The 13,688-nt window shown below is 43.3% G+C and overlaps 1 protein-coding gene across 1 annotated transcript in view; it reads right to left on the reverse strand.

Moving 5' to 3' along the window:
* Positions 1-3,100: 3,100 nt before the first annotated feature.
* LOC140716081 (tectonic-3-like) overlaps positions 3,101-13,688 on the reverse strand; it is a 91,446-nt gene continuing 80,858 nt past the window's right edge. The window contains exons 14-15 of the mRNA XM_073028774.1: positions 7,895-8,032; positions 3,101-5,959 (exon numbers count right to left, since the gene is read on the reverse strand). Coding sequence (XP_072884875.1) covers positions 5,741-5,959; positions 7,895-8,032 — 357 coding nt within the window. The 3' untranslated portion in view covers positions 3,101-5,740. The remainder of the gene's footprint in view (positions 5,960-7,894; positions 8,033-13,688) is intronic.

The following is a 13,688-nucleotide window of genomic DNA, read 5'->3' on the forward strand; positions in this document are numbered from 1 at the left end:
TTATGTTACAACAGATCCATTATTGCATATACGGAAATCGATAATAACCATACTGAATAAACAAGGACAGGATAAACATGCAAGAACCACTTACTTAGTATATATAGTCTTTCGAAACGCACATAACTGACAGAAATCAATAAGAAATGTAACACCAGAAATATGCTGAAGTAAAAGAGGAAGTTGAAAGAGTATGAAGCATAAACAGGGTATACCTTATCTCGATAGCGATATATATAACTACTGCCACCTCAAACTATTACAGCGTATTACCACTCGCACTGTGTGCTCTCATATACTTTCATATACTGAAAGGGCGAAGTACAGTGCATCTGGTAAGGATGTTTCGTCAACGGGAGAAGTTTAGTCTCAGAGGGTAGAGCCTCAGAATAGAGGAACATCCATTTGTTGAGGAGATGAGGAGGAATTCCTTTAGCCAGAGAGGTTGGTGATACTGTGGAATTCATTGTCACCGAGGTCATTGAGCACATTTAAAGAGGAGGTTGCATGATTCTTGTTATTAAAGGCATCAAAAGTTACAGGGAGACTGTCGGAGAATGGGCTGAGAGTAATAATAAATCAGCCATGATCAGACTAGTTGGGCCAATTGGCCTAATTCAACCCCTATGTCTTATGCATGAGAGGGCAGGTGCTATAATGAGAGGTTGGGCAAACTTGGGTAGCTTTCCATGGGTTGATGTAGGCTGAGGAGAGAGATCTGATTGAGATTTATATGATAATGGGACTCTTGGATAGATGACCAGTACTTTTCCCCCCAGCTTCATAGTGTCTAATATTCAAGAGCATGCATTGAAAGAGAGAGGGGATGAGTTCAAGTGAGATGTGCAGGGCATGTTTTTTCGGAAGAGGGTGGTGGGTGCCGGGAATGTGCTCCCAGAGGTGGTGGGTGGAGGCAGATGCAATAGAAGCATTTTAAATAGACATAGGTACACACAGGAAATTTAAGATATGGAAGGTGTGACAACTGATTACCAATGCAATTTGTTAAGCATCTTAACATGCTATATCACTGTGTGGTACAGAAAGTACACTATGGCAGACAGGAGGGTTTTACACAGGTAGTTAAAACACCGGCATCAGTCTACCTACCACCTAGAACTTTTTTTAGCAATTGCAGAGTTTGTCTTCCTTTGCACATTATGCTGTTTGCCAGTCTTTGTAAGTAGTTTTTCATTGATTTTATTGCATTTCTTAGTTCTACTGTGAATGCCCAGAAGGAAATGAATCTCGGGGTAGTATATGGTGACATATACTTTCACTTTGAAAACTGTGGTGCCTTTGGCAGATCCAACCACTTACCACTGTTCTGCCTTTCAATATGAGCATAACTCCAGTGTACCTGCCATCAAAGATGTAATTACAGAAAGGTGGCAGGAAAAGGCCAGCAATATCATAATGGATCTCACTCACCCTGCTCATAGACTGTCCCACACTCATCAGAGAAGTGGCTACGCAGCATCCCCAGCGGGATGACCAGACTCAGACACAGTTACTTTCCACAAGCAGTGAGACTGATCGATACCACCACCCACTAACCCAACCCATGACCCCACCACCACCACCACGATACACATTACATAGCGTCAGTTTAGTCGATGTATATAATAGATATTTCTTCATAGCATTCAATAGGATTGCTTTTTTATTTATACTCAATATATATCTTCACACAGAGAGTGGGGGATGCATGGAATGCACTGCCAGCGACAGTGGTGGAAGCGGATACAATAGGGTCTTTTAATAGCTTCAAAAAACAGAGGGTTATGTGCTAGGGAAATTCTAGGCAGTTTCAGTTACATGGTCAGCTCAACATTGCTAACTGAACAGTCTGTAAAGTGCTGTAGATTTCTATGTTCTGTGTTAATGTGGTTTCCCTGCCTGTTCTCATCCTGCTCATGGACTGTTTGCTCCACGCCCATCAGGGATGCTATGTAGCATCCACGCCAGGACCACCAGACTCAACATGTACATTCCTGATGAATTAAGACTGATCAACACCTCCACCCACTAACTCACTACACCACAACCTCACTGCCACTGTATTATCATGTCCTGTCCAGAGTCACCTTATGTACAGACGCTCCAGCACCTGTTGTCCATTTATGTACATACCATCCATATATGTATATAAGCTTTACTGGATTTACCATAGATTATTTGTCTTTCTTTTATTATTGTGTTCTTTATCTCATTGTTATTTTGTGCTGCATTGGATCTAGAGAAACAAATATTTTGTTCTTCTTTACAGTTTTGTACTGCAAATGACATTAAACAAATGAATCGCTCCCATGTTCCTCCACTACATTCGTCCTATGATTTAATTCACTTACAGCAATGTAATTATAAAGCAGGGAAACAAACCTTTCTGCTCAACTCACCCAAGGAATCAACTATAGTTAGTCAAAACAGCCCAGCACATCACCTTCACCAACCTACTCACCACTGAAGACACATATAAAGACAGGTACCAGAAAAGGGCCAGTTGCATCATGACGGAGCCCAATACCCAGTTTAGGGACCGTTTGTTCCATTCCCATTAGGGAGGAGGCTATGTTGCATTCACGACAGAACCACCAGATTTAAAAATAGTTAATTTCCCCAAGAAATCTGGCTGATCAACATCGCCACTAACGCACCCACTCCACACCCCCAACCACCACTACTTTATCAATTCCGATCAGTCACGTTATGTACTCCTGTACCTAACATCAATCTGTTTAAGCATATATGTATTTTATTTTTATTTAGTAATACTGCACTGAACAGGCCTTTCTGGCCCAACAATCTGCACTGCCCAACAACCCACCTATTTCACCCTAGCCTAATCAGGACAAGTTACAATGACCAATTAACTTACTAACTAGTTTAGAATGTGGGAGAAAACCAGAGCAGTTGGAGGAAGCCTGGATGAACTCTTTATGGAGGATGGTAGAATTGAACTCTGAACTCCAGTGACCCTGAATTGTAATAGAGCTGCTGTAACCATTATACTACTGTGGTATTACTACACACTTTTTTTCTTTTGATTTTGCTCTCTCCTTCCTCGTGTTTGGTAAAGGAGACACACAAATTTTGGCAGTTGAAAATAAAATATATGAATTTTATTTATAAAAATCCAAATACAAACAAGTATTAAAAACCCGCAAGCTTCTGTACATTCCCATTAACCTCAAGTCAACAGGTCATGATTAAGTACAAGAGTCAGGAAGACACATTGCAGTTGCATAGAACTCTTGTTAGGGTGCTTCTGGAGGATTGCATTCAGTTCTGGTCATCCCATTATGGGAAAGATGTGTAGAATTTAGACAGAGTGCAGAAGAGTTTTACCAGGATGCTGTCTGGATTAAAGGGCTTGTGCTATAAAGTGTTAAGAACAAAACAATACAGCAGGGTACAGGTTCTTCAGCCCATGATGTATGATCCACCTAATACCTTGCAATATTCTTACGTTCATGTGCCCATCTAAGTCTTTAATGTCCCTATTATATCAGCCTCTGCCATCCCCGGCAGTATGTTCCAGGCACCTAACACTCTCTATGTAAAACACCTACCCATGACACCTTCCCTAACATTTCCTCAAATCACTTTAAACAAATGTCCTTTGGTATTGGCCATTACCACCCTGGGAAAATGATGCTGGCTGTCCACTCCATTTATGCTTCTCATAGTCTACTAGGTCATCTCTCATCTTCCTCCACTCCAAAACGAAAAACTCTACCCTGCTAAACCTTTCCTCAAAAGACATTTCCACTAATCCGGGCAGTGTCCCAGTAAATCTCCTCTGCACCTTCTCTAAAGCTTCCCCATCCTTCCTATAATGAGGTGACCAGCACTGAACACAATACAGTCTATAAAACTGCAACATTACTTCTTTTGAAAATAATCCCCTGGCTAATGCAGGGATGTAATGTTGAGGCTTTACAAAGCACTGGTGAGGCTGCACTTGGGAGTACTGAAAGCAGTTTTGGGTTCCCTCTCGAAGAAAAGATGTGCTGACATAGGAGAGGGTTTAAAGGAGGTTCATAAAAATAATTCCAGGGTTGAGAGGCTTAACATATGAGGAGCGTTTGATGGTTCTGGGCCTCCACTGACTGCAACTCAGAAGAATGAGGGGTGTCCTCATTGAAACCTATGGAATATTGAAAGGCCTTGATACAGTGAATGTGGAGGGGATGTTTCCTATTGTGGAGGAGTTTAAGACCAAAGGACAGAGCCTTAATAGAGGGACATCTTTTAGAACAGAGTTGAGAAGGAATATCTTTAGCCAGAGAGTGGTGAAACTGGAATTCATTGCCACGGGCAACTGTGGAGGCCAAATCATTGGATATACTTCAGGCAGAGGTTAATAAATTCTTGTTTAGTCATGGCATGAAGGGAGAGTGAAGTCAGGAGAATGGGGCTGAGAGAGGAAAAGGGATCAGCCATGATAGAATGGCAGAGCGGACTCAATGGGCTAAATGGTCTAATTCTGCTCCTATATCTTATGGTCTAATGAAAACCAGCACACCATGCGTCTTCTTAAGCAGCTTATTAACTTATGCAGCAAGTTTGAACAAACTTGGATTGTTTTCCATGGAACAGAGGTTGAGGGGAGACTGCACAGAGGTTTAGAAGATTAAGAGGGGCAAAGATAGTATGGACACTCAGAATCCTTTATCAGGATTGAACAGTCTAATACCAGAGGCCATGCCTTTAAGGTGAAAGGGAGTGATTTCAAAGGAGATGTGTGGGGTAAGCTTTTGTATACAAAGAGTTGTGGTAGAGCTCCGGTCGTGGTGGTAAATGCGATAGAGGCATTTAGGTGAATCGAGATAGGCAGGCAAATCTGCAAGAAATGAATGGATATGGACATTCTGTAGGCAGAAGGAATTAGTCTTGTTAGACATTGATTTGTAGTTTAATTGGTTCGGAACAACATTGTGTTCAAGAAGGTCCCGTTTCTGTCCTGCTCAGGACAAGGGACTTCATGCTCAGAAGCAAGGGATGAACCTGAACACCTGTGGCCCCAGCACTCAGATGAGCAGGCTCTGGGTCGAAGGCTCCCACTCCATATGTTTGTGTTGATGCCTCTGGTTTGGTTCAGAACCACTCCTACCTGATATAGAGGCAGCACACACTTGGGGAGGGGAGTGGGGAGGGATTCATACACCTCCTGCATCCTGCCCTGATACATTTCTCCAATGTCATTCTTCTTGCAGGGGGCTTTAAATGGACCTCAACTTGGTCTAAGTGGGTCCGCTACTCCTCTAGAGTGGTGCTATGGGACCCATTTACCTGTCTTGAACCCTCTGTAACCTACACCCTCTCGCCTAGCCCAAGATCCAATGTAAGACCAGGACCCAGAATAACGCATGCCACCCACTGTCCAAGATCAGACCTCAGTGTAACTACAACTTCTGTCCCAGCCATGACTCTGTGTAGTCCACACCCTGACCCACCTTGGGACCCCAAGTAATGCACACACCCTGTGTAATCCACATCCACTGTGTCCCAGTCCAGGAACCTGCGTCATCCACATTCCTGTTCCAGCCCAGGACCCTGTGAAGTGTGCAATCATCCCTATCCAGCACCCTGTGTAATTCACATGTCCTGCCCCTGTGCAAAGACCAGGAAGAGCTCTGTCATGTGCCAGCCCTCCTGCATTCAGCAAAAGCTGCCCACCCAGCGACTCCACCCCACCCCCATCTGTCCATCTTGTCACAATCGGATTGTCCAATCCTCACCCCCGACTCAGGAAAAGCACTACGGCCACGGCATAGACGGGACCCAGCGCCCCACCCGCTGGCCTGGCAATTCCAGCCTGTGAGACTCGAAACGGGTAGAAGAAGTCAATGGGCAGCTTCCAGTCCAGGGATGGCCGGCCCCTGGGTGACGGTGGGTAGCGAGTGGTCTCCACGAAGATGACAGAGGATCTCAGAGAGACTTTGGTGCTTGAACACTGTGAAACAATGAAATGTTCTTAAGACACTGAAGATTCTTACACAGAACATAGATCAGTGCAGCACCAGAACAGGCTCTTCGGCAGTCTGTGATCTGCCAAACTAATTACACAAGTAGTCAAATGCCTAACTCGAGTAACCACTCCTTCTTCTCTCTTTTTCCATTCCCCATTCTGTCTCCCCTTTCACCCCTTCTCCTCTCACCTGCCTATAACCTTCTTCTGCTTCCCGTCCTCATTCCCTTTCTCCAATGGTCCACACTCCTATCAGATTTCTGTTTCTTCAGCTCTTTATAAGACCATAAGACACAGGAGCAGAATTAGGCCATTCGGTCTAACAAGTCTGCTCCACCCTTTCAACCCTATTCTCCTGTCTTCTCCCCATAACCATTCATGTCTGACTCATTCAGAACCTATCTACCTCCTATAGCTTCCTTTCTTCTGCCTCCTTCCTTTCTTGAAGAGTGACATATGCAATTTTCCATTCTTCTGGAACTGTACCAGAATCCACTGATTCTTGAAAGATTGTTACTAATGCCTCCACAATATTTTAACTACCTCTTTTAGAACTCGGGTGTAGTCCATCAGGTCCAGTTGACTTAACTACCTTCAAACCTTTCAGTTTCCAAGCACAATCCCCCTAGAAACAGAAATTGCACTCACTTCTGCCCTTTGACATTCTGGCAAACTATTAGTGTCTACCACAGTGAAGAGTGATGCAAAATACTCATTCAATTGATCCACCATTTCCTTGACCCCTATTACTACCTCTGCAGCATCCTTTTCCAGCTGTCTACTATATACTGTAGCCTCTTTTACTCTTTACAAATCCAAAAAAAACCAGTATCAATTTTGATATTACTGCCTAGCTTACCTTCATATTTCATCTTTTCACCTCTTATGGTTTATTTAATTGCCTTTATTGCTTTTTTTTAAATATTTCCCAGTCCTCTGAACTTCCCACTAATTTTTGCTGCATTCCACCTATCAACTCCCAGCTTCACACTTAATCCCTCCCCTCCCCCACCTACCTACCTTCCCCTCATCTAGCATCACCTATCAGTTTCCAGCTTGTACTCCTTCCCCTCTCTCCTATCTTTTTATTCTGGCTTCTTCTCCCTTCCTTCCCAGTCCTGGTGAAGGACCTTGGTCTAAAACTTCAGTTGTTTATTACCCTCCGCTGCCTTACTTGCTGAGCTCTTCCATCATTTTGTGCCTGTTGCTCTGGATTTCCAACATCTGTAAAACCTTGTTTTTGTGGAACTACATTAAACTCTTCTGCATAGAGATTATCCCTCCAATTCCTGGACATTTTAAGAGCCCCATGAATGCGTTTATCATATCTGCCTCTACCACCACCTTGGCAGCATATTCCAGGCATCCACCACAAAAATGCCCTGCACATCTCCTTTCAAATTGCCATCTCTCACCATAAATGCATGCCCACTGGTATTACAAATGTGTAGATATTCCCACCCACTGGAAAAAGATATCGGCTCTCTATCTATGCCTCTCATAATCTTATAAACCTCTTTCAGATCTCCCCTCAGCCTCTGTTACGCCAGAAAATGCAATCTAAGTTTGTCCAACCTCTCCTTATAGCTCTTACCCTCTATTCAATAGGCCAAAATCTTGCTTCACGACCCTATCTACCTGAGATGCCACTTTCAAGGAATTATACATCGGTATCCCCACATCCCTCTGTTCTACCACCAACTCAACCTGCTAGTTAACCTTTAGGGAATCCTGCACAAGGATTCCCAATCCCATCACCACCATATTCTTGAATAAGAAAGGCCCAGAGATCCACTGCCGTCAAAAGAAGTTTGATGAAACCTCAAGTTTCGAATGCCCACCTATTACCTCGAATCTCTTGATGCTGCCTTGAAAGGCTCTCAAACGTTCACCCCTCTGAGGAACAGACCAGGCACCTACCTGAACCTCCTGGGTGTGGTACTGGAAGCGAGCACCCAGCACAGCGGACTGAGGATTGGAGAGTGGACCCAGTTTCGCCCACAGGACCTGGATGTCCAGCGATACAGCAAGGGTGCAGCTGACCTCGCAAGTGATGTTCTGCAAAGGGAAGCACAGCGAGTTTTTGTGACAAGATGCAGCACGATAACAGGCCCTTCTGGCCTAATGAGACTGTACTGCCCAATTATACTCACTCAAATTCAGAAGAATAAGTGAGGTGGGAAGGGAGCTCATTGAAAAGTATTGAATATTGAAAGGCTTCGAAAGAGTGAATGAGGAGAGGATATTTCCTATGGTGGGGGAGTCTAAGACCATGGCACACAGCCTCAGAATAGAAGGATGTCCATTTTGAACAGAGATCGGGAAGAATTTCTTTAGAGAGTTGTGAATCTGTGGAATATGTTGCCACAGGAGGCTGTAGAGGCCAAGTTATTAGGTATATTTAAGACCATAAGATATAGGAGCAGAATTAGGCCATTTGGCCCATCGTGTCAGCTCTGCCATTTCATCATAGCTGATCTAATTTTCCTCTCAGCGCCAATCTCCTGCCTTCTCCCTGTATCTCATCATGCCTTGACTAATCAAGGATCTATCAATCTCTGCCTTAAATTGACCCCATGACTTGGCCTCCTCAGCCACCTGCAGCAAGCAATTCCACAAATTCACCATTTCCTGACTGAAGAAATTACTCATTCCATTCTGAGGCTGTGCGCTCTGGTCTTAGACTCAGCCACAGGAAACACCCTCTCCCCACCCACTCTAATGTTGCCTTTCAACATTCCATAGGCTTCAATGAGATCTCCCCTCATTCTTCTGAATTCAAGTGTTTAAAACCTCAGAGCCATCAAACGCTCCTCAAATGACAAGCCTTTTAATCCTGGAATCATTTTTGGGAATCTCCTTTGAACCATCTCCAGTTTCAGCACATCTTTTCTAAGACAGGGGGCCCAAACCTGCTTACAATACTCTAAGTGAGTTCTCACCAGTTCTATGGCAAGTCTCAACATTACATCCTTGCTTTTATATTCTTGTCCTCCTGAAATATGCTAACATTGCATTTGCCTTCTTCACCACAGACTCAACCTGCAAATTAACCTTTAGGGAATCCGGCACAAGGACTCCCAAGTCCCTTTTCACCTGAGTTTTTCATATTTTCTCTCCATTTAGAAAATTGTCAACCCTTTCACTTCTTCTACAAAGTGCATGACTATGCACTTCCCAACAGTGCATTCCATCTGCCTTTTCTTTGCCCATTCTCCTAATCTGTCTAAGTCCTTCTTCAGCCTACTTCCTCAAAACTACCTGTCCCTCTGCCTATCTTCATATAATCTGCAAACTTTGCAACAATGCCATCAATTCCATCATCCAAATCACTGACATACAAAGCAAAAAGAACTGGTCCCAACATAGACCCCATGAAATATCACTAGTCACCAGCAGCCAGCCAGAAAAGGCTCCATTTATTCACACTCTTTGCCTCCTGCCTATCAACCACTGCTTTATCAATGCTAGAATATTTTTTGTAATATCATGGACTCATAGCTGGTTAACCAGACTCATGTGGCACTTTGTCATATCAAAGTACCTAACAACCAATTAATTCTCTTTTGTCTATCCTGCTTGTTATTTGTTGAAAGAATTCCAACCAATTTGTTAGGCAAGATTTCTCCCTTGAGGAAATCATGCTGACTATAGCCTATTTTATTATGTGCCTCTAAGTGCTCTTAGACCTCATCCTCAATAATCGGTTCCAACATCTTCCCAACCACTGAGCTCATACTAACTGGCCTATAGTTTCCTTTCTTCTGCCCCTCTCCCTTCTTGAAGACAGCAGTGATATCAGTAATCTTCCATTCTTCCGGAACCATTCCAGAATCTAGTGGTTCTTGAAAGATCATTACTAATAGGACACTAATCAGACCCCACTTGTGCTCAGTTCTGGTCGCCTCTCCACAGGAAGGATGTGGAAGCCATAGAAAGGGTGCAGAGGAGATTTACAAGGATGTTGCCTGGATTAGGGAGCATGCTTTATGAGAATAGGTTGAGTGAACTCGGCCTTTTCTCCTTGGAGCGACGGAGGATGAGAGGTGACCTGATAGAGGTGTACAAGATGATGAGAGGCATTGATCACGTGGATAGTCAGAGGCTTTTTCGCAGGGCTGAAATGGTTGCCACAAGCGGTCACAGGTTTAAGGTGCTGAGGAGTATGTACAGAGGAGATGTCAGGGGTAAGTTTTTTACTCAGAGAGTGGCGAGTGCATGGAATGGGCTGCCGGCAATGGTGGTGGAGGCAGATATGATAGGGTCTTTTAAAAGACATTTACATAGGTACAAGGAGCTTAGTAAAATAGAGGGCGATATATAAGCCTAGCAATTTCTAAGGTAGGGTCGTGTTCGGCACAACTTTGTGGGCCCAAGGGCCTGCATTGTGCTGTAAGTTTTCTATGTTTCTAATGCCTTCACAATCTATTCAGCCGCCTCTTTAAGAACTCTGGGGTGTACACCATCTAGTTCAGGTGACTTATCTACCTTCAGACCTTTCAGTTTCCCAAGAACCTTCCCTCTATTTATGGTAACTTAAGACACCTGAAACTTTCTCCATATTCCTCGTGTCTTCTACAGTGAATGATGATGCAAATTAATTATTCAGTTCATCTGCCTTTTTGTTACGCATTACTACCTCTCCAGCATCGTTTTCCAGCAGTCTGATATCCACTCTTGCCTCTCTTTTACACTTTATGTATTTCAATAAACTTTTGGTATTCTCTTTAATGTTATTGGTTAGCTTACTTTCGTATTCCATTTTTACCTTTTAATGACTTTTTAGTTGCCTTGTTTGTTTTTTTAAAAGCTTCCTAATCCTCTAACTTCCCACTAACTTTTGCTCTATTACATACCCTCTCTTATGCTTTTATGTTGACTTTGACTTCTCATTATCCACAGTTGTCTCACCTTTCCTTTAGAATATTTCTTCCTTTTTGGGAAGTATATATCCAGTGCCTTCTGAATTGCTTCCAGAAATTACAGCCATTGCTACTCTGCCGTCATCTCTGCCAGTGTTCTATTTCAATCAATTCTGGCCAACTCCTCTCTCATGACTGTCATTCCTTTACTCCACTGTAATACTGATACATCTGACTTTAGCTTCACCTACTCAAATTTCAGAGTGAATTTGATTATATTATGATCACTTTCCCGAGTGTTCTTTTACCTTAAACTCTCTAATCAATTCTGATTCATTGCACAACACCCAATCCAGAAAAGCTGATCCTCTAGTGGGCTCAACCTCAAGCTGCTCTAAAAAGCCATCTTGTAGGTACTCTATAAATTCCCCTCCCTGTAATCTAGTACCACCCTGATTTTCTCAATCTACCTGCATATTGAAGTCCCTCACGACTTTTGTAACATTGCCCTTTTGGCGTGCTTTTTCTATCTCCCTGTTGTAATCTGTGGGAAACATCCTTACTACTGTTTAGACATCTGTAAACAACTCACATCAGGGTCTTTATACCCTTGTGGTTCCTTACCTCCATCCACAATGATTCAACATATTCTGACCCTATGTCACCTCTTTCTAATGATTTCCTTTCATTTTTTTTACCAACAGAGCAACGCTGCCCGCTCTGCCTTCCTTTTGATATAATGTGCATCCTTGGACATTAAGTTCCCAGTTATAATCTTTCAGCCAGGATTCTGTGATGCCTACAGCATCATACCTGGCAACCCGCAACTGTGCTGCAGTTTCATCTACCTTATTCTGTATACTGTGCGCATTCACATATAATGCCTTGAATACTGTATGCAACCTTTTTGATTTTATCGCACCATGCTCAACCTTTCGATTCATAACTTTGTCTGAGGTCTTACCAACATATGCCTCCACAACCTCTCTACTAACTGTTCTAAACTCCTGTTTCCATCTGCTGCAAATCTAGTTCAAACCCCAACATGCAGCATTAGCAAACCTTACTAGAAAATTAGTCTTCCTCCAGTTCAGGTGCAAATCATCCCTTCTGTACAAGTCCCACCTTTCCTGGAAGAGAGCCCAATGATCCAAAAATCTTATGTCTTCCCTCCTACACCAACTCCTTAGCCATGTAGTAAACTGCATAATCTTCCTAGTTCTAGCCTTACAAGTACGCGGCATGGTTAGCAATCCTGAGATCACAACCCTGAAGACCCTGCCCTTTAATTTAGCACCTAACTCCCTAAACTCATTATACAGAAGCTCGTCACTCATTCTACCCACGTCATTGGTGCCTGCATGGAGCACAACTTCCAGCTGTTCATTAAGAATGCTGAGGACTCAATCCGAGATATCCAGACCTAGCACCTGGGAGGCAACATACCATTTGGACATCTTGTTCTCATCCAAAGAAACTCCTGTCCATTCCCCTAATGAATCTTCAGTCACCACAGTGTGCCTCTTCTTCCTCCTTCTGAGTCATACTCTATGCCAGAGACCCGACCACTGTGACTTTCCTCCATTAGGTCATTCGCCCTCATCCCCTCCACTAAACAGTATCCAAAGTGATATATCTGTTGTTGAGGGGGGATGGCCACAGGTACTCCGCAATGGCTCCTTAACCCCTTTACCCTTCCTAAATGTCACTCAGATTCCTGTTTCCTGCACCTTGAAATTAACACTCTATATGTCATATTGATCACCCATTCAGCCTCCTGAATGATCCAGAGTTCATGCAGTTCCAGCTCCAACTCCTTAATGTGGTTTGTTAGAAGCTGCAGCTGGATGCACTCCTCAGAGTTGTTGTGGTCCGGGATACTGTAGGACACACTTCCTTCCCACATCCCGCAAGAGGAGCATTGCGCTAACCTGTCTGACACCTCTACTGTCCCAGGTATATATAAAAAGGAAAAAAAACTTTAGCTTTTCTTTCCTTTGCTTTCTCTGAGTGAAGCCTCTCTTCGCAAAAGCTCCAAAGAGCTAAAGTTTTAAGATCACCACTTCAACCATGTCAGTTCAGATGGTGGTGCTGCTCTCGTGCCTATCTACCTCTAATTTGCTCTTATCAATCAATCCTAAATGCCAATTGGCCACAGATCAAAGCTGTACTACACAGCTACGAACTGCTCCTGCCTTTTGTCCCTGGGCAGTAAACCTGCTTGAAGGCCCCTCCTCTTCAAACTTCCGACATAAGGCAGAGGTTGATAGATGCTTGGTTAGTCAGGGCATGAAAGGATATATGGAGAAGGAAGGAGATTGGGGCTGAGAGGGAAATGGATCAACATTGATTAATTTTGTTCCTATATCTTATGGAGCAAGTGCAATCTCACCAATTGCTTATATAGCCTCAGCAGTGCATCCTTGCTTGTATCTGCATTTCTAGCATCTGCAACACCTCTTCTGTTTATGGCCTACATCTTGTTTCTTCAGAGGTTTGGCTTGTCATCAAACACTCCATCAAACTTTAATAATGTACTGAGGAAAATACCATGACCGGTTGCATCATGGTCTGGTACGGAAACTTGATTACCCAAGAATGTACAATACTGCAGAGAACCGGACTGTAACCAATACATCATGGCACAATGTACCCCACCATTGGTAGTATTTACAGCCTCATGAAGGACGATACTTTAACAGCATTGATCTTGGGTTCCAAGCTCATAGCTCCCTGAAAGTGGCTACACAGATTGATAGGGTAGTTAAGAAGTCATATGGCATGTTTGTCTATATTAGTTAGGGCATTGAGTTCAAAAGCCATGAAATTACGTTGCTGATTTATAGTTACAT

The sequence above is a fragment of the Hemitrygon akajei genome, chromosome 24 (genome assembly GCF_048418815.1).
Source record: "Hemitrygon akajei chromosome 24, sHemAka1.3, whole genome shotgun sequence".
NCBI lineage: Eukaryota > Metazoa > Chordata > Chondrichthyes > Myliobatiformes > Dasyatidae > Hemitrygon > Hemitrygon akajei.